At 41.4% G+C, this 21624-nt stretch overlaps 2 protein-coding genes across 2 annotated transcripts; both read left to right on the top strand.

The window, feature by feature from the left end:
• The first annotated feature begins 392 nt into the window (after positions 1–392).
• On the top strand, positions 393–10447 carry LOC115801388 (deubiquitinase DESI2). Its single transcript, XM_030759181.1, has 5 exons — positions 393–1267; positions 5747–5819; positions 6693–6786; positions 6879–7020; positions 7993–10447. The coding sequence occupies exons 1-5, from the start codon at positions 1229–1231 to the stop codon at positions 8236–8238; spliced, it is 594 nt and encodes a 197-aa protein (XP_030615041.1). The 5' UTR covers positions 393–1228; the 3' UTR covers positions 8239–10447.
• Positions 10448–12177: 1730 nt separating this feature from the next.
• Positions 12178–18925, top strand: srsf5a (serine and arginine rich splicing factor 5a). Its single transcript, XM_030759180.1, has 8 exons — positions 12178–12343; positions 13266–13405; positions 13499–13569; positions 14117–14239; positions 15888–15957; positions 17381–17454; positions 17544–17648; positions 17799–18925. Exons 2-8 carry the CDS (start codon positions 13280–13282, stop codon positions 18097–18099), a joined length of 870 nt encoding a protein of 289 aa, XP_030615040.1. The 5' UTR covers positions 12178–12343; positions 13266–13279; the 3' UTR covers positions 18100–18925.
• The last annotated feature ends 2699 nt before the right edge of the window (positions 18926–21624 follow it).

Raw genomic sequence — 21624 nt, 5'->3', positions numbered from 1 at the left:
GGATGTGGTCAATTTATTTTCAAAATAAAAGTGGATTTGATGCCCTCGAATTAAAACCTGTTGTATTTTAGCATATGTATTTTCCTTTTAGTGCTTAAGTGTAGCACCAGCTGATAGCAAAAAGTGCACAGAACGTTAAAACAGTTTATCTCAAATTAAATTGAGCGTTGCTCAAGTCAGTTTAATTTTAAAACGTGGAGGTGAACATAAAGAGCATTTCTGTAGAGTCGAGCTGGCCGACAGAAATAGTAAAGTAGTGTCTTTTGTAACAAAATGTGCTCCTGTACTCCCACCAGTGGCTCTGTCTCCCATCAGCTGTTGGAGGATGCCTTGCAGGCAGATATGATGTAATCAACCGGGTAGGCAGAGCCAGAGCTGGATAATAGCCGCACAATACGGATGCATCTCGGCTGCTTCGGGACTTCGTGAAACCGATTTGAAAGCCTTCGTGGAGCGGTCTGGGGGAAACGGATCGGCGCTGTTGGAGGGGTCATGTCGCGGAGGTTTGAATCGGCTGTCCTCCCTTCCCCTCGGAGAGGATACTGGATGCTGGCCAGCAGCAGCAGCACCGGCTGGGGATGCTCCTGCTGAACTTGACTCCCCTGTCAGCTGTAATTAACCGCCATGGCCCAGGAGTCTCTCTCTTCCGCAGTTGCTCCATCATCCTCCGTGTGAGAATGGCCCGCACTCCGCCTCCATCGTCGACTTTCATTCGCTCTAGCTGTCGCCTTTTCGCCCATGATGACAGGAGGGCACCCGCCTCGGATTTCAGCGCATGCTGGGCCTTCATGTTGGTTATGGATCCCATCATCCCCCCTGATCTGATGCTGTGAGCTGCTGTGGTTGTTGTTATTACGCAAACGCGCCTGCTGCCACCATCGATTTCCCTCAACATCTGATTACATTTTGGGGCCCGGAGATGGACCGCGTCCACTGCTGCACCTCGCTTTGCCCTGCCGGGATCTGAGTTCCTGACCGTACTTGCCATAATGGCCCTGTGACATCTATCTCAGCCCCAGCTGCCTACTTTAGACTTTTACGCGCGGAGCTGCGTCCATGCAGTTTTGTTGCCCTGTGAGGGTATGAGCAGCGGCCGTCCCTCCAGCAGAGGTCTGCCCGCTGCAGCTCCTGCCGTCCACGGTGTGGCCCTGTGACTCAACAGGGTGAGGAGGTGCTGACAACCTTAAAACGCGGAATAAGGTTTGCCTTTCCAGCTCAGGTTAAAACCATGGCTAATGAACCCGTCATCCTTAACGTGTATGATATGGTAAGGGTCCATATGAACCAAAGTGCACTCACTTTCTGTTCTCTTTTTATTCACTGTCCTCTGTTTGGTATTTATACTCAGAACAATGGCTTGGGGAGTGAATGAACCCACATGTTCCCAGCTGTTATGCCAAACAGGGAGTGGGGTACCTGCAGCAAAAGTCTGTTCAATAAATCCACTCTTACAATGTCACTTTTAACGCTGAGGTTTCTGCTTCTCATGCTGGCATAGTGTCACATAAAAACAAAGCACTTTTCTATGGCTGTTTGCTGTGCACAGTTACACCCACCTTCAAAGATTTGCTGCAACGCTAAGTGAAAAAGAGCCTGGGTGGTGTGTAGCTGCTCAGCATGTAGGTTGGTTTGCTGCAGACTTGACTACATTGTTTTATTCTAGCTATTATTTAGCTGTGGGCTCAATCTGGCATGTGTAATAGTTTATTTCTGACATTTAAACAGACGAAAATAAGAAAGAAGTGAAGAAACATGGTAAAATTTTGTCTTATAGGCTACTCCAACCCCAGACCTGTGAAACAAGAGGCTCCCTCAACCCTCTGACCTCTGTCACTGTGCCTTCAGTTCACATCATATGCATACACAAACACACCAGCAAAGGACAAGGGTCCTCATTCAGACTTGGACCCACTGCCTGTTTTTCACATACTGTACTGCTGAGCAGTGTCCTGTGTGACTCTTATGCAGAATTAATCCATTTAGATTGAAACATTGTCATCATTTAGGAGCATGCAGACACACAAAATACTGTTCTGTACAACAACAAACAATGAGTGCTGTAGAATTACAAAGAACTAAAGAATTAAAAAATATATACAAAAACATTCATGAATAATTACAGTACTGTGCAAAAGTCTTGAGACACCCCGTCATTTCTTTATATGTTGCTTCCAAGGAGGCAGAGTTTCATGTAAACTTAACAGACGACTTAACAGAGAACCAATTTTAAATTGTATCTTTAGGCACTTTGTTACTTGCAAACCTGTCACAAAAACATAATTTTTCCCGTTTCTTTAGTTGAATATATGAAAAATGGAAAATATAACATAAATATAAAATAGTATTTTTGCAACAAGGTATCTAAAGAGGTATTAGTCAAAATCTTGACATATCTCAGCATGGTGTGCAGCGTGTCCTGAAAAAAAAGAAAAAAAACTGAGGAAAGTGGACAAGTGGAGGACAAAAGAAATGAAATCTATATCGGGTGCACACTAGCTGAGAAAAACAAGAAATTTCAGCCATTGGTACCGTCAGATTTTGATCCACCATGCAATACCATCTGGAAAGCATCTGACTGAGAGTGGCTTCATTTGTCAGCATGACAATGATCACTGCCAGTGCAGTAAAAGCACAACCAAATAGAAAAATCCACAGTGGATCACGATCAGTCATGGACTGGCCTCCCCAGACCTCAACGTTATTGATTCAGTTCAGCAGCCAACATCGAATGAAGAGCTCTGAATGTCCTTCAAGAAGCCTGGAGAGAAATTACAAGAATGCCTAAAAGAGTTCAGGCTGTGTTGAAGAATAAAGGTGATTATACCAAATATTGATTTTCAAGCTCATTAGAATTGTACAAATTCTGTTTTGCTGCATACTTTATTTCTATGTATGTTTTCAAATATTTAACTGAATCACTGCACCTATTTCCTATTTTCAAATTACAAAGAAGTGTTGGGGGGTGGCCCAAGACTTTTGCACAGTACTGTATATAATAAAAAACTGCTAAAGAAATGCAATCAATGTCCATCAATAGATTTATTTATAGCAGAAAGATGCCTAAAATATCAGTGTGTACCATGCATTACAGTGTGTTACAATGTTCTTCTTCTTCTTATAAAGCCTAAAAGGATGTGGGATAAAATAATAAGACAATGAAAATAATTAGGGAAGGTCCTCAGTTATAGTCATTTCTCCCCACACTAAATATTTGAAATCCTCATTTTTTTCTGTTCTCACTGAAGTTAAATATTTCAACAAGTGCTTTCATCTCCAAGCTTCAAGGCTCGTTCCCTGTTTGGAGAAGTTCTGCTAATACAGTCACGATTCACACCAGAACCGAGAGTGTATACTGGCACACACACGTGTATAACCACACACAACGCCAGGTGCAGCTTTGGACCTGGCAGCTCTCTCCTGATAACTTCAGACTAACTCACAGATGAGGACCTCATTGTGGCAGCAGGAGTAACAGCTGCTCAAACAGCCGATTAAATTCCGGGGTGGCTCCGCCGTGCTGGGACTTAACAGGTCATGTTGCTGTTAAACTGGGAGAAAATGATCATGAGGGTGGTGACAGCCAGAGTCAGCCTTAAACAATTTGCAGGAAATTGAGCGCAAACACACAAAGAAACAGCGGGATGAGAGTGAATCAAGGATGATGATGAATCAATCACCTTCAAAATGAAATCTAAGCAATTTGTAGATGTGTGTAGAGATGCGCGCTTTATCTGCAAATACAGAAAATACAAGAAAGCTCCACTAATGGGACTCAGTTGTTTGTGCACTCTAGGGGATGTTAAGTCATTAGAAATGTTTGTCCTTGTAGACTGCTTCCTTCTAAGGGGTTACTTTGGTTGTATTTCTCATCCATCCCTGGTGTGAGAGCTAAAAGGCAGGAGGTCACTGCGAAAACATGAGGAGACTGCTGACACAAAGCAATGCGGTGGAAATGCTTTTATTGTATCATTCTATGTCCGGAAACATGATTTATTATTAATAAGGGACAGCTGTGGTAGCATGGATGGCTCTTAGTATGTTTTCCCAGGGGTGTCTGAGAATATGGGAGTGTCGGTGGGTGTCGAGTGAGGGAGCTGTGGACCTTCAGTGAATTATCTCCTAACTGTCTGCAGTGAAAGACAAGCAGGTTGGCTCACAACACCACTAAGAAAGGATGATGGGTACAATTTCCTCCCAAAGTCCAGAGGCTTTGATTGATCCTGCCCTATGGCAGAGCTATCCAGGGGTGTTCCCAGTGCGTGCTGGTATGCCAATGCTGTTATTGTCTGAACAGTAATAAGTAGATAAAGCTAACAAATACATTGATTCTTGCTCTAAAGTGCAGGTAAATTGAACTGTAGTGTCTTGCTACAAGACAAAATTTTCAGACTAAACCGTAAACCTTGCAGCAATCAGATGAGCTGCAGATAACTTGGAGAAATAGAGCACAATGAAATGTGCTAGAATCCTCACATCACTGACAGACAAGTTAAAACGGCACCTTTAAGCTACCCAATAGTTTTCTAAATTCAGTTCAGTTCAATTTTATTTTATTTTATATTTATAACAAACAGTTGTCTCAAGGCGCTTTATATTGTAAGGTAAAGACCACATAATGATTACAGAGAAAACACAGTGGTCACAACAACCCCCTATGAGCAAGCTCTTGGCAACGGTGGGAAGGAAAAACTCCCTTTTAACAGGAAGAAACCTCCTGCAGAACCAGGCTCAGGGAGGGGCAGCCATCTGCAGACTGAGCAGAGAGTATTGGCCTGTACACTTCAGAATTCATCCATACGTGCCCATGCTGTAACACTGCTTCCACCATGTTTGACAGATGATGTGGTACACTTCAGATCATGAGCTGTTTCTCTCATTCGCCATACTTTTTTTTCCTTTCTGGTACAAGTTCATTTTGGTTTCATCTTTTTTAAATGTTTTCTGACAAAGTCTAATCTGACCTTACTGGCCTTGAGAGTAACCTGTGGCTTGCACCTTGTTGTAAAGCCTCTGTATTTCCATTCATGAAGGGGTCTGTTGATTGTAGACTTTACCAATGGTACAGTGATGGAGTGAAGAGGAAACAGGACTCACCTGGCCATGAAACTGCTTGTCAGTCAAGTGCCTGATTACTTCCGAGCCTCTGAAAACTGGGGACAAAAACATGTGTGAAAACACCCATTTTTGTAAAACCCCTTGAATTAAAGCTGAAAGTCTACACCTCACTTACTTCTTGTTTGTTTGATTTATGATCCACTGTGGTGGTGGTGTACAGGGGCAAAAGTGGCAGGTACCTTTGTTTAGCATAAATGCCAGGAAGCGGTTGGCTTGGCTCTCTCGAAATGTAAGAGAAAATTATTACCATACTGTTTAGTTTCACTGCTCCAGGCCAACAAACATTCCAGCGTGTAAACCGCAGCTTGTATTACACTTTGGTTTTGGTGAACAATATATAAATGTTAACTTTAGAGCTGCTGGAGGGCAGGTTTTCTCACCTTTGTATAGAGCCAGCTTCTGGTGTAGCTTTACCGCACACACCTAAACAAAAGTGTATTTCCAAAACCTCAAGAAAAGCTGAAAGAATTTCAAAAATGCATTAAAAGGTGCATTTGCAGTCACAGCTATCAGCTTCTTAATTAGTGATAAAGTATAAGACAGTATTATCAAAGCTGGCAGTATCATTCTGCAGAGCTGCTGCACTGTTTCTCCTTCCTGATGCTTCCCTTCTCTCTGTGTTTCTCTGCAGTACTGGATAAATGAATACACATCCACTCTGGGCATTGGTGTCTTCCACTCAGGCATTGAGATTTATGGGAGAGGTAAGAAGGGGGTGGGGGGTCCTCTGTGTCTCTGAAATCCCATTACAGTTAGTGGGATCAGAATAACATTAGGATGAAAACTTGGACCCGTGCATCGCTGCACAGATGCAGTCTGGTTTTAAAAATGGTATAAGGGGTTGTGTTCCTAATAACATGACCCCATTTCTTTGGGTTGAGTCATCACTGACTCACTGTGTGTGTGTGTGTGTGTGTGTGTGTGTGTGTGTGTGTGTGTGTGTGTGTGTGTGTGTGTGTGTGTGTGTGTGTGTGTGTGTGTGGTTTGAAAATAGAGGCAGAAACCAGCGTGAAACTAGATCACTGGGAATCCATTACATCCTTGCAACTGGAAATATTGGCTCTCCGGACTGAGAAATATGATGATTGTGAAAATATGGTCATTACTGGGAGAGGAAATGACTCCTTTAATGGAATTGCCTCATAATAACTTTAGTTTGAATTCATGACCCATGAATTTAATATACTGCCACTGACCTAACTCTACTTTGGACTGTATAATAAAGCATAAAATGCTCAAATTTGGTTTTTATTTAGTCCCTCTTTTGGACAGAATCACTTGGAGGTTTTATAGGTTTAGTCTAGTTAATTTATTTTTTGTTGAATAAATAATGATAAGGCGTCATATGTTCATCTGAGGTTGTATTTAGCTCCATATTTGAGCTTTCTATCCAATATTTTGTTGATCACTGTTTTCCACTGTAAACATAGGGCTGAGCGGCCTGTAATTAACCAGGCCTAATGATTTAAGAACAGTGTGTCTGTGATTAATTGCATGTTTCTGTGTAATTACAGTTGCATAGTGCTCCCATTCAAAGTGCTAACCTGTGTTTTGGCTCTTTGTCCTCTGCCACACAGAATTTGCATACGGAGGCCATCCGTACCCTTTCAGTGGCATCTTTGAAATCAACCCCGGCAATGCCGCCGAACTGGGAGAGACATTCAAATTCAAGTGAGCGTGCTCCATTTTAGCATACAGTGCACTGTGATGTTGTTAATGGTGGAGATAAGTGTGCTCATGTAACTCTTTCTGCTTTTAAACAGAGAGGCCATTGTTTTGGGCACCACCGACTTCACAGAGGAGGACATAGATAAAATCATGGAGGAGCTCGGTAAAGAGTTCAAAGGGAACGCCTACCATCTAATGCACAAAAACTGCAACCACTTCTCCTCCTCGCTGTCTGAGGTCAGTCTCGTACGACTTTGTTCCTCCAGGTCTGAGTAACACCTGTGAATAAGACTAAAAAAGACAGCGTTTAAGGCCTCGCACTGAAGGTCGGTTAAGTCGTTACGAGGAGTCTTAGTCACAACATAAAAGTTGTAAAATGCCTTTGGTGGCTTCAGCTGATGCTGAATGCCCCTCCCTCCACATGAAAAGAATTTTTGGCTTTATTTCTAGTTAAAGATGTTCACACATTAATACAAAGACAGAAACCCTGCAGGACAAAGACGTAACAGAGAAGGATGAGACAGAGCAAGGAACCATTAGGGAAACGCTGAGAGAACTCAACACATGAAGAATAACAAACTCAGAGTAGACACAGATGCCTAAAAAAAGACCAAGAATTCAAACTGGGACAGTAAATCAAAAATCCATAAAAACTAGACTATAACCGGGACTGTTAAACATACTGAGATGGCGATTAAATCAAAGATTACGACACAAGATTGCAAAACAGAGTCTTCTTTCTGGGAAAATCCGGTAGAAAGGACAGAAATCAAAGACCTAATAAAATCACAAAGAATCAGAGTTGATATTGAATTATAAAGGAATCAAAGCAGGTTCTCAAAACTCAGTCTACTCAAGAAGTCCATATATTCACAAATTATTCAAAACCCCTAAAAGCAATAAAACTCTAAAAATCAGGATATGTCTGTCTCTGTTTCTATAATTTTACTGTAGTTTTCTATTTGTGTCTTCATGGAGGTGGACTAGTCAACGGCTAGATTCTGACTTCATTATACAGAAAGAAAAATATGCGTCCGTAAATACTTTCACATAAGTAAAAAAACACTGAACACATCCACATAATCATCTATAACCACATTTTCTTCTACTCCAATTCTAATTTTTAAATAACTTATGCTTTAATACAGCTAAAACAAAGACGGTATGTAGGATATATCTCTTATCATCACTTATTCTATCTTCTTTCAGTTGCTGTGTGGACGGGAAATCCCGCGCTGGGTCAACAGACTGGCATACTTCAGCTCCTGCATCCCTTTCCTGCAGAGCTGCCTACCCAAGGAGTGGTTAACCCCGGCCGCCCTGCAGAGCCACATCAGCCTCGGCCTCCACAAAGAGGAGCAGAACGAGTCGAGCGATGAGGACCCTTCGTCGCCATCCGGCGCGGCAGCCGCCGGCTCAGGCTCCTCCCACAGCTGTCGCCACACCAGGGTGTGACGTGACTTCTTGACCTTCCTGCCACTGCTTAGAATGGCATTAGTAGGCTTGAACAACCACCTGACCTCATACTGTTTGTCCTCTGCGTAAAGAGGCAGGAGAAGACGAGTCTCCTCTTCATGAAGAGACTGCCAGAGACTTCAGACCTACAGAGACCCCGCTTGCCCTTTCAACAGATGACAGCATGACGAGGGCACACTTTTCCCTGAGCCCTGAAGTGTGTCTCAGACTTTGACACTGACCACTTGTAGATCAGAAGTTTGTAGTATGTTAATATTAGTCTTTTCCACAAACTTTGAAATCTTTGTCAGCCTTGTTCCCTGCCCTGCCTTCAGAGCTGCTTTTGTAGAACAACCACATAGACACTTGATAGTGACATCAACAGGAAACTGCGAATCTGCTCAACTTCAAGAAGTTCTCGTTCAATAACCTCTATGTGGCCTTCGGTTGATATTGTTGATTAGGCTTTCTTTGTGCAGAACTTTTCTTTGGCCATTTTAGAGGGTTAACTGGTTAAAAAAAAAAAAAAGATTTGATTGTTCTTTGAGTTCAGTCTGACTGAGTGAAACTACTGCATGTGGAAAGAAATTGACAAAACATACAAGTGAACTAAGATACTTCTGACAGTAAGTCTTTCTTCTATTTTGTAAAAGAGATTACCTTCATTTGAGCTTGTTTTAAACAGCGAACTGACAGTTAACTGCCAGTTCAGAGACAGTTGGAAACAATCAAGGGCAAACAGTGCACACAGCTTTGGGCAGCCCAGTCACGACCTGTGAACATCTCAGAGACACAAACACAAAGAAAGTCTAGCTGCTACTCTGACAAATATTGACTTTGTGACCCAGTACACTTTTTGTCTATACTTTTATATCCAAGTGATCTTTATATTATAAAGGTGCGTTAACTTACTGGATGGGAAATGTACATTTACACCCACAGATTTCCCTTAAGAGACATCTTTTTCACCTTTGAGACTGAGTTGCCATGAGAAAGAACAGCAGACATTCAGTGTTTTCCTCTAAATTACACAAGTTATTAAAGACATAGTTCTTTTGTAATATGCCTTTTGGCTCTCTTGCCTAGATTTAAAAGAAACCATGAACTCCTGTGCCTGTCCAGTTGATATAAAGTTACAGCCAGCAAGTAAAGTTTGCTAGAGCTCACAATTTAATGCATTATATCCTTTTTGTTTAATCTGTACAGACTAAAGCATAAGACTGGAAAATCTTCATTTTTATGGGACTTTACCTGTTGATCTATTTCTTGACTGGGACAAGTCGTAGGGAAAAACCTGGTTCCAGCCCCCAAAAAATAAAATAAAGTCATAAAAAAGAGGTTTGTTGTTGCACAGTGTTTGTGAGCATTAAACAAGCCATATACAATGTGTTAGAGGTGTTTGCAGGAAGATTATGTGACCTTTTGACAGAGCCATGGTAGGCCTTGTAACTAGCTTCCTGTCATCAAGCTGAGGTATACAGTTTCTTAAATATCAGTCCTACAGACATTAGACTGGTAATACTATCTCACCAATAATACAAAAGAGCATATTTCCCAATGTAAGACTGTTCAACTAAGACCATATTTTTTTGACTGACTTCCCCAAACAGGTGTTTATAGAAAGCATTTTAACCTTTTAAATATTCACTCGTGTAGAGAGAAGCTCACATTCTCCGAGGGGAAAATTTTGATGTCATAAAATGATTTCCAATCATTGCGGGTTTAGCATAGATGCCAGTAAAGCACCACATTATTGACTATTCTAGCCTGAATAAGAAACTGTTATAATGATGAAGATCTGCTCCTTGCTTGAAGAAGACGAGGCCACGTGTTTGTATCTTTTCCCACCCCTCCTGCTATGGTGCATCGAAGGACAGCTTTCTTTTCTCAGGAAGGACATCACATAACTTGTAGTAGTGGCAGTCATAAATGGGCTCATAAGTGCAAATTAATTGTTTGATTTCTTTTTCCCCTTCTTGTTCATAAACAAGCTACTGTATCTCCCTGTTTGTTGGCATATTCTTTTTTTTTCCCCCAAAGTGTATTGTGATCAAAATTTTAGTTCATTTTGAGTTGACAGGGAGAGGAAGTGTACAGTGATCAGTGCTACATGCTCACCAAGTCTTCAGCACTTTCTACAGAGCAAACCAGACAGGTATTTTTTTTCTATTGTTCTGTGTCAACCTAAACCTTGTATTTGTTTTTCCTAACCTGGGACAATTTTAACAATGATGATAGTGCTAGAATAAAGAGATGGAATACAAAGGGATGCTTGGTTTCTTCTGTTAGTTTAAAATATGGGCAATGGTGGACCATAGCCCATACACCTCTTCAGCTGCTTGCTAACACATACATCTAATAAGCAACTCAGCGCATTCAGGCACGTAGACAGAAAACATCCACGGATGTTGGAGGCAGCTCTCTGTTTGAAAATACCTTACTGATGTCAGAGGTCAGAGGAACACAGCCAGACTGCTTGAAGATGATAGGAAGGCAACAGTAACTGAAGGGCAATATGTAAAAAGAAAAAGCAATCAAAGAAAAATACAGATAAAAAATCTGCAATTTAAAATTGGTTCTTTGGTAAGTTGTCTGTTATTTGCAGACACAACACTGGTTCATCCCTTGAGTTAGGTCCCCTTTTTTTATGTTTGAATGATTCACATGTCAGTGTTAAAACAAAGAAACAGTCCTCTGAAAATGGTCAGGAATGAGGACTGGACTGAAAATGAGTGAAACAGCCTATGTCCAAAGAAAAACTTTGAAAGACCTTCTGAAAGCCTAGAGAACTATTGCTTAAAACCACTTTATAGTTTACACGATAATTTAAGATAAGATGACATAAAAAATACTGAAATACGTTTAAATTAAAAGGCTAAAGCTGATTGTTTTCCATTTAGTATTTGGTACTTTTACATGCAATTTTATTTTTTGTTATTATTTATTTATTTGTATATTATTGTAATTCTGAGGATTTTGTGGCTCACAGTATTTTGAAAAACTGTAACATAATATTATATAATAATAATAATAATAATTATTATTATTATTACTAGCATTATTATTACTTTTACTATTATCGCCAGGCCTGCAGCCCTTTTTGAATTCTTCATTCCGTATTTAGTGGTGACTCAAAGAAATTTCCAACACAGATACAAATTCTGGTGACTGTTAAGTTACATACAGGCAATATACGTTAAACGTGACGCGTGAAACAAACGCAAACGAAGGAGGTAACATTGCATTTGAAGGTGGAAGTTTAATACGAAAATTAAAATAATTGGTATTCATATTAAATCTTTAAAAAAAAAAACAAACTATGTATCTTGTATGTTGTGCAAAGTTTCGTTCAGATTGTCCCACCGTTGAGGAGGAGATAGGGTACATATAGAAATATTTACATAATATGCTACAATCATTGTAATAAAATTATTATTATTAGTAGCAGTTGTTTATAAGTTGGTCTGACTTCTAAATTTGTTCATAAAGCACTAAACTCACTTATTTGTGCGTGAAACGTTCGTACGCACAACTGCGCGCACAAAATCCACGATTTAATTGATGAGGCCCATTGAGCTTGCGGTACAAGATGTGAACATGGTTTTTATTTTCTTGAAAAATAAGAACCAGTATATTAGTGCGGGACTAATATACTAATCGTAGATATTATTATAAAATATAGAAAAATAGGAGTAATTATACTAAACTGTGATAAGTGGAAGTAAGTCACGCAGAGCGCTGCATATTTATGCATACGCGATGATCTGAGTTGCCAAATCTGTGGCATATCCCCCCATTGAGTATTCCAAGCCGCTACCCTTAATACGTGCATTCGTTTCGCATTTGCACACATACCAGCGTATTTCATGTGCGCGGATTAACAATTTTTAACCGTAAATGTGTTCGTGGTGACGTTCACAGCTTTAACGGCGTAAAGCGAAGCGTTCCCTGCTGCAGTCACGTGACACGGTGAGGACAGCAGTGCAGTTTGTGGTGTCTGCTCTTTTTATACTCACTCGCCATTTTGAGCCAGCACAGTCGGTGACCTACTTTAACCAGCAGCGAAAACGACAACGTGGGAGCAGCTATTTTAGGAAAGAAACGGGTGAGCATGTCATTAAAGTGTCTTTGTGTAATTTCAGCGACGTTAAAACGTTAAGCCGCGGCGGTTTTTCGCACTGAAACGGAATTAGGTCACCGTTGCTAACGTTAGCTAGCCTCGGCTACATAAGGACGACCTAAAGGCCGGCTACCGAAATTGTGGTTGAGGCCTACTTCTGCTTATTGTTACCGAGCTGAAATAGCACGATATCTGGCAGAGCTTGATCTTTCACATCATTTTCTCATCGATCGTGTAATTAACGGTGGGATTGCACTAATAATCGAGGGCGATGGTTTCATGCGGCCCACTGGCAGGGCCCTGGTGAGTTACTGGTGTCACATAAACCTGAGCGAATCGATGATTTCAGGATAGCTACAACGCTCACGGACTCATTCTTCCTTATTTGGTGCTGTATGAGAGATTTCTGAAGCAGTTTTTAATGGAAATCTATGCACATTTGGTATCTCTTAAGAAGAAAAATACTAGAAATACCTCACATTATAGTTAATGAAAGCACTTTAAATCCGTTACAACCTTGAAAAAATGATCATACATGTTAAGCCATCGACTCCATAAAACCATCTTCCGTTTTGATCCGTGTGAGCCAAATAAGCTGGAAACTGTGAGTGTCTGAATAGTATCATAGTACTTGCAGACCGCTAGAGTAAGTTGGTGAATGGATGTCTTTAACCTGATTTGAGATCCTGCTGCACTTTGATCAGTTTGCAGAGGTCTCTTTTCACCCTAGATTGTTTATTGCAGGTCTATCATAACCATTTGTTTTTCTTAAGCCGAAAGGTTTCACACACACAAAGCACGTGACCACCTTATCTCACCCATAAAATGCTGCACATTATTTGCACATGAAGAAAAGCAACAAGTAGCACTGAGACAGACAATGTTACTAATTAATCTTCCATTCCAGCTGATAAAAACAACATGAGTGGCTGCCGTGTCTTCATTGGACGCTTGAGTCCTCATGCAAGAGAGAGAGACGTGGAGAAGTTTTTCAAGGGCTACGGCCGCATCCGTGAAATCAACTTGAAGAATGGGTTTGGCTTTGTGGTGAGTTTTGTTGAGCACTTTTAGCAAATTGAGAGTTTTAAGTGTCTCTTGTTTTTCCCTTTGTGCATCATCACATTTCTCTCTTTCTGTCAGGAATTTGATGACCACAGAGACGCAGACGATGCTGTGTATGAGTTGAATGGCAAAGAACTGTGCAGTGAAAGGTAATAATGTAGTCTTTAGTCTGGTTTGGTCATACAAACTCAGGAACTTGCAAGCATTTTCTGCTCCATGAACCAACAGCTTCTTCATTTTATAAGGAACAAATGAAAGCATCAATTTGAAGTCACAAGTGCACATCAGTGCAGCTCAGTTTTCTTTATCAGTCGTGTTATATATCAGAAATTACAAGCACAGTTCATCTTTCTGTACTGTTAGACTGCCACAGTGCTTTTGTGTGACAGGCACGACTCAAAAGTCCCTTCAAAGCAAGAAGTGAATATTCACACAGTTGCTGGGAATGAAAAACTGGTTCCAGATTGTCCCATCCTTCATAATTGTTTGCTTCTGAGCTGATTTAAAATAATAATAATAATTTAATCAGTGCTGCTGTGTTTTTCTCAGTCTTATTTTAAAACAGTGACATCAGTCTCCCTGTGGTGGAGCTTTTGCATAGATTCAATTAGAAATAACTACATGACTTTTAATCTGATGAGACTTTCTGATTGAATCATCCCGAGACTTATTTTTGGTTTTGTTTGTTTTTTCCAGGGTTACTATTGAGCATGCTCGCTCCAGAAGAGGAAGAGGTGGTGGCCCTGGAATGGGACGTTTTGGCGGTGGCGGCGGCGGTGGTGGCGGCGGCTATCGGCCATCTCGCAGCAGTGGATCCAGGTACGTAACGCTTCAAGCAGCTTTCTCAAAACTTTGTTTACAGAAGAACCTTCTGCCGGTGTTTTGGATCAGGAAAACTCTTAGTGAGTTTTGATCAATTATTCAGTGCAATCATATCCCACTCGCAAAATTGTTTGAATATTTTACTCACACGCATGTCATTTTATTTATAGGGCACATTTAAACACAACAAATGTTGACCGAAGTGATGCAGAGCAAGTAAATCTAGGGCTGGGTGATTCAACTGTAGATGTACATGAGAAATTGCTCAAAAATATACTATTTGCATATTTAAATAATAATGCTCCTCTAATAAATTAATGCTTTTTTCCTCCATAACAAAAGACTCATAGCTGTGCTATTAAAATGTAAACAGAAAAGATACAGAGCAAAAATAGCAATAGGGTCATTTATTCTTTAAAAAGCCAGTCTCCGGTGAAGTAGATGTCACCAAAGTGCTTCCTCCTGCGTGTACTCCTGTACATCTAGTACTCTGTGCAAATAAGAAAACACGTAAACAGACTGAATGAACAAAATTCCATCTTTCAGTCAGGAGGATTCTAGCCAGCTCAGTAAATCCATAGGCATATGCGCTGACGTATCACAGCAGCGGGCCCACCTGCTCAATGCGGCATCTACGTATCTGCATCACGAACACACGAAAAAGACCCACTTCCGCTATTAAGGTCATGTGACTTAACGATACAAACCAACTTCTGCTAGGGAGTTGCAGTATGGCGGCGCCCTCTTGCCTGCAGCCAGGTAGGCTTTAGGATCCAGGCGATACCAAAGCGTACAAACGGACGCAGTATGAAGGCTGTATGTACACAAAACATGGTGACAGTGGAGGATTTCAGGTTTCCAAAACTGTCGAAGTCACTGGAAAAGTCGCTAAATTTGTAGCTAGGCATTTTTTGGAAGGAAAAAAAAAGTTGCTAGGAGGGTCTGAAAAGCCGCTAAATCTAACGACAAAGTTGCTAAGTTGGCAACACTGCCATGCTATCACTTCCTGCATGAATTACGGGTGAAGTGGTGAGGGGGAGAGGAGGGGCTGTGTGAAGTTGTGCAGAGACAAACTGGGAGAAGAGAGAGGTGAACTAGTGGATCTACAAGTATGATTGTAATGCGACATAGACTATATCGATATAAACGATATTGTCTCATTTTATATTATGTATGAAAATAAATCGATATTTCTTAAACTCAATATATCACCCAGCCCTAAGTAAATCTATCAACATACAGTAAAAACAAAACAAATAATTTAAGATTAACGACTGTAGTTTATCAGTGAGCTGTGACAGCTCAGCCTTTTTCATAAAAATTATTTTTAACAAATGTCTAAAGTTCATGTATATGGCAGAAAGGTTGATCTGAGAATCTCTTAAACAGCATTATTGGACTAAACTAAAGTAGGCTTGGTGAGCAAATACTAGTGTTGAGTTTCACCTCTAAAACAAATTCAAATATTGACAGAACTCTCAGGTAGGTGGCGAACGTGAAGAGAAGCAGCTGTGCTGTCGGGCACAAATGGGATTATACACAGAGGCGGATCCAGTTGGATTTGGATGCATTTGCTGGATCCACGACGTGCTCTGCACAGAAAAGGTTTTTTACAGTTTGCTTTTTTTTTCTGTTGCCTGTGAAGGTATGGCCCTCCTGTGCGGACCGACCACAGACTCGTTGTAGAGAACCTCTCATCGCGGACGAGCTGGCAGGTAAGAAATGACAGAATTATTGGTCTTAGGAGACAAGCTTTTTAAGAATTATATAGGTTTTTTATAAAGGAGCATTATTCATTTTATTGGCCGGGTCAATTTATTTAAAAACACAAGGTATAGGGAAAAATTTCTCATCAGGTAATTGGCTGTTTATTTTACAAAGCCCCCAGCATATTTTTTTTTTTTTTTTAAATACATACTTTTTTTTACTTTTCTTTTTCCCCCACACAAAAGCACATGTTATTGCCGATGCCAGGTATTCTAATCAAAAGATTTAACTGTTTTATTTATTTATTTTTTTAAACAGCTGCTCTGATATGGTTTCCTTTTATATCAGAGGTAAATACACACCCTCCACCGGGTGTCAGAAGTGTGTCGCGCCCTCTGCTGGTTGTATTTCTGAATAGTGTCCATTTGGTGCCTTTCCTTACACGCAGTTGCCGCCGATGTAAAGTCTTGGCTGGGCCCCTAGCGGGTGAAAGTGGTCTAGCGCAGGATACGGTAGCCTTAGGAGGTCCGTAGCCACAGTCTGGAGGTTCTGTGGGCTGGCACTCCCGACTGCTGTAACCCCCCTCAAATCCACGGTCCCTACACTCTCCCATTTGGGTCTTTTTCTGTTGCTGATGGAGCTGTGGGGGGTGTTGGGTCGGGCGCACACCCCTCCTCCTACTTGCTCTCTGGTGGTTCCTTACTTGTGGAGGCCGGATGCTGAGTCAAGGCCGAGGGCGTTTCTCAAGGGCTTAACACTGCATTGGTTCCCATTTGCTATTTGGACAAGTGGCTCTATGCTAATGTCTTCCTGGGTATGGAGCGGTAAGTAGCATAAAACTCATGTGATTGGGTTTGTTCAGGGACGGGTGGTAACGGGGTGTAGAGTTACAGTCTCAAAGGGGACTCACGTAAACAGTGTATCTCTGTTGAGCCAAATCCTTTTAAAACTACTACATGAGCAAACAGGAAGTCCACATCAGGGTTTTGTCCACTTACCCTTAGTACTGTTTTTCAACCTATAATAAGTACATAGTGTTATCTCAGCCATATAAATAGATGGCATACAAAAATTCATCCGTTCACCCTAAAACCAAAGTTCTGTGTTGCCCTTCAGGCGTCTTACTGTGGAATTTAATTTGGGTTTTGTTGACGTGCTTAAAAATTTTTAATGGTACAACATCAATTTTAAAAAGAGAGGAAAAGCAGCACTTGTCCACTCAAAAAGCAAATATCTGTGGCTCTTTGTTTACGTGGCCTCCACTGAAATGAAAGCTTATCACTAAGTGACAAAAGTCAGCACTAGATGACCCAAGTTTCAGTGGTTTCTTGCTGCCTGTTCATTTTTCTCCCTCCAGGTCTGAGAAGGCTCTCACTGACACCTCACGTCCCATTCCCTATTACTAATCCCACCATATGCTTTTGAATATAGGACCTGAAAGACCTAATGAGGAAAGCAGGTGAAGTTACCTTTGTGGATGCTCACAGACCCAACAAAAATGAAGGGTGAGTTGCTGTTTTTTTGAGTTAAGCCTTTGACTTGGTCTGTAGTGTCAGTGCGTACTGTTATTGAGCTCATTTCTCCTTCAATGCAGGGTGGTGGAGTTTGCATCTCGCAGTGACATGAAGAATGCCATATCCAAGCTTGATGGGACAGAACTGAACGGACGAAAGCTGAAGATCTTTGAGGACAGCAGAAAGTAATTATTTATTTATTTGAAAGTTTTGTCAGTAAATGGAATCTTAACATGTAAATTCCCATTTAATGTTAAGTCAGTTTTAGACAAATTGTTACGGAGATTTATTTATTTTGAAAAGGGGAAACTCATTATCTCATTCTCTCCCCACAGTCACAGCAAGAGCCGCTCTCGCTCCCGCAGCTACTCGCGCTCAAAGAGTCGCTCCAGGAGCCGCAACCGCTCCAGGAGCCGCTCCAGGTCTGCAAGCCGTACTCCTGAAAAGAAGACCTCGGGAGGCGGTAAGGCCACAGCCAGATCCCAGTCCAGGTCCAAGTCTCGCTCTAAGTCCCGCTCCAGGTCTCGCTCACGTTCGCCTGCGCCGGCTCAGGACAAACAGTCCCGTTCCCGCTCCCGTTCCCAGTCCCGCTCTCGTTCCCGTTCCCGCTCCGCCTCAGCAGACAGCAAACACTGAGATGGGTACACCTGTATGTTGTAACATAGACTGGTAGTTGCTCGCTGTGGGCCTAAATGTTTTTCTTTTTTTCTTGCTGACATTGTACCTTTTTTGATAAATTGCCTTTTACATGGCTTCTTTTGAAATTCTTCTTTTGTCATTAATGACACACTTTTTGTTTTATTTGTAAATCCTGCTTTAAGTTGTGCATCCGTAGGAGGAAGTTCTGTTATTGTGAGTTAAAGATTTCCTCTCTCAGTACAGACCTTCGTACCTTTACGAAATGCTCAGTCGGTGATGATACCCGCTACAGTCCTGGCGTCTGTCCTAGCTGCCATGTTTTGATTCCATCCACTACTCTGTGGCTCTCAGCCACATCATTGATTCTCCAAAACGTTGTGTGTTTTGGTCTGTAATGCGAGCTCCTGGTGTTGTGATTACGCTTCTGATGAGACATTTGTACAAACGTTTCATTCACTGCCCTGATATGTGAATCTGCAAACACTTCAGCTAGTTATTTGTTGGCATCTTTGTGTAATGGATTTGGAATCTGTCTTTAATTTTGACTGGGTACTTTTTTTTTTTTTTTTTTTTTAAATCATGGCCTTATCCCACCTTCTGATTTTTCTTTATCTCCACCCTGTGGGGTTTTGATGGCCTAAATACACATTTGTTTCTAAATAGGTTCATAATTTGATACTAATAAAATGCCCACTGAATATTGTATCTTTTTTCTTTTTTTTTTAATGTCAGTTTTTTAAAATACTTGTGAATGTGGTTCGAGAGATTCACATACGCATTAAAATTTCTGCGATTGAACTCAATAAAGCTTCACAAACTGTTATGTTTGGCGGTCATTCTTTTCTGCAGGTGTGAAGTGATCAAAGTCAGACACTTGGAATATCTCTTTATCAGCACATTTAACAACTGAGATTGGGATTATTCGAGTAGAATAATAAAAATAAGAATTTGCGGTGTGGTTGCTGAAAGTTGCTGCAGCTTTCTAGTGTGTGTGTGTGTGTGTGTGTGTGTTCTGGAGTACCATGAGGACAAACTGCCAACGATGAGATTAGTTGAAAATTCAGCTGAGCTACAGCTGCCACAATATCCTGTTTGACCATCTGTGGCTTAAACCTCGATGCAGTGAAATTGATATGGCGATGGATAAAGGGCAATCAAAAAAACTCATGTTGGATTTGTGTTTAAGATTTTTGACATTATTTCATGTACTTCGACACAATTCCAGTTTGTTTTTTTTAGTATTGTCTGTATTGGACAGTGAAGATTCACAGTTTTGAGTGAAAGTTGGGTTCTTAAGTGACATAAAACTAGAAACAACAGTTACAAATGTGGTGAGAAGTTCTTTTTTTTTTTTTAAGTCACTAAAGATCTGCGCTGAAGATTCCGCCCTGAAAAAAGAACAGTTTAAAGAAATGAACAGAAGCCCCAAATTACCACGACATTCATAGTGCATAGTGCACAGAGGTCGCCAACTTTCTGCCGTCAATCCCTACAGACCTCCAAACTTCACGTGGCCTTCAGATTAGCTCAAGAAGAGTGTGTAAAGAGCTTCATGAAATGGGTTTCCATGGCCGAGCAGCTGCATCCAAGCCTTACATCACAAAGTGCAAAGTAATGTCAGATCCAGTGGTGTAATGCACGCCGCCACTGGACTCTAGAGCAGTGGAGACGTATTCTCATGGAGTGATGTATCACATTTCTCCATCTGGCAATTGGATGGGTGAGTCTGGGGTTGGCAGTTGCCAGGAGAACGATGCTTGTCTGACTGCATTGTGCCAAGTGTAAAGTTTGGTGGAGGGAGGATTATGGTGTGGAGCTGGTTTTAAGGAGCTGGGCTCGGCTCCTTAGTTCCAGTGAAAAAAAAACTCTTGATGCTTCAGCATGCCAAGACATTTTGGAAAGTTTCATGCTGCCAACCAAAGTTGGGAACAGTTTGGAGATGGCCCTGTCCTGTTCCAACATGACTGCACACCAGTGCACAAAGCAGGTCCATAAAGACATGGATGAGGGAGTTTGGTGTGGAAGAACCTGACTGGCCTGCAACCCGACAGAACACCTTCAGGATGAATTACAGCGCCTTGCGAAAGTATTCGGCCCCCTTGAACTTTTCAGCCTTTTGCCACATTTCAGGCTTCAAACATAAAGACATAAAATTTTAATTTTTTGTGAAGAATCAACAACAAGTGGGACACAATCATGAAGTGGAATGAAATTTTTTGGATGTATCAAACTGTTTTAACAAATAAAAAAGCAATATTATTCGGCCCCCTTGCGTTAATACTTTGTAGCGCCACTTTTTCTTGCAATTACAGCTGCAAGTTGCTTGGGGTATGTCTCTATCAGTTTTGCACATCGAGAGACTGAAATTCTTGCCCATTCTTCCGTGAAAAACAGCTCAAGCTCAGTGAGGCTGGATGGAGAGCGTTTGTGAACAGCAGTCTTCAGCTCTTCCCACAGATTCTCGATTGGATTCAGGTCTGGACTTGGACTTGGCCATTCCAACACCTGGATACGTTTATTTGTGAACCATTCCATTGTAGATTTGGCTTTATGTTTTGGATCATTGTCTTGTTGGAAGATAAATCTCCGTCCCAGTCTCAGGTCTCTTGCAGACTCCAGAATGGTCCTGTATTTGGCCCCATCCATCTTCCCTGTCCCTGCTGACGAAAAGCAGGCCCAAACCATGATGCTGCCACCACCATGTTTGATGTTTGGGATGGTGTGTTCAGGGTGATGAGCTGTGTTGCTTTTATGCCAAACATATCGTTTTGCATTGTGGCCAAACAGTTCGATTTTGGTTTCATCTGACCAGAGCACCTTCTTCCGCATGTTTGGTGTGTCTCCCAGGTGGCTTGTGGCAAACTTTAAACGAGACTTTTTACGGATATCTTTGAGAAATGGCTTTCTTCTTGCCACTCTTCCATAAAGGCCAGATTTGTGCAGTGTACGACTGATTGTTGTCCTATGGACAGACTCTCCCACCTCAGCTGTAGATCTCTGCAGTTCATCCAGAGTGATCATGGGCCTCTCGGCTGCATCTCTGATCAGTCTTCTCCTTGTTTGAGATGAAAGTTTAGAGGGACGGCCGGGTCTTGGTAGATTTGCAGTGGTCTGATACTCCTTCCATTTCAATATGATTGCTTGCACAGTGCTCCTTGAGATGTTTAAAGCTTGGGAAATCTTTTTGTATCCAAATCCGGCTTTGAACTTCTCCACAACAGTATCTCGGACCTGCCTGGTGCGTTCCTTGGTCTTCATGATGCTCTCTGCGCTTTGAACAGAACCCTGAGACTATCACAGAGCAGGTGCATTTATACGGAGACTTGATTACACACAGGTGGATTCAATTTATCATCATCAGTCATTTGGGACAACATTGGATCAGAGATCCTCACTGAACTTCTGGAGTGAGTTTGCTGCACTAAAGGGGCCGAATAATATTGCACGCCCCACTTTTCAGTTTTTTATTTGTTAAAAAAGTTTGACACATCCAATAAATTTCATTCCACTTCACGATTGTGT

This window comes from Archocentrus centrarchus, chromosome 22, assembly GCF_007364275.1.
Source record: "Archocentrus centrarchus isolate MPI-CPG fArcCen1 chromosome 22, fArcCen1, whole genome shotgun sequence".
Taxonomy (NCBI): Eukaryota; Metazoa; Chordata; class Actinopteri; order Cichliformes; family Cichlidae; genus Archocentrus; species Archocentrus centrarchus.
The sequence above is the reverse complement of the archived record's forward strand: the minus strand, read 5'-3'. Positions and strand labels throughout refer to the sequence as shown.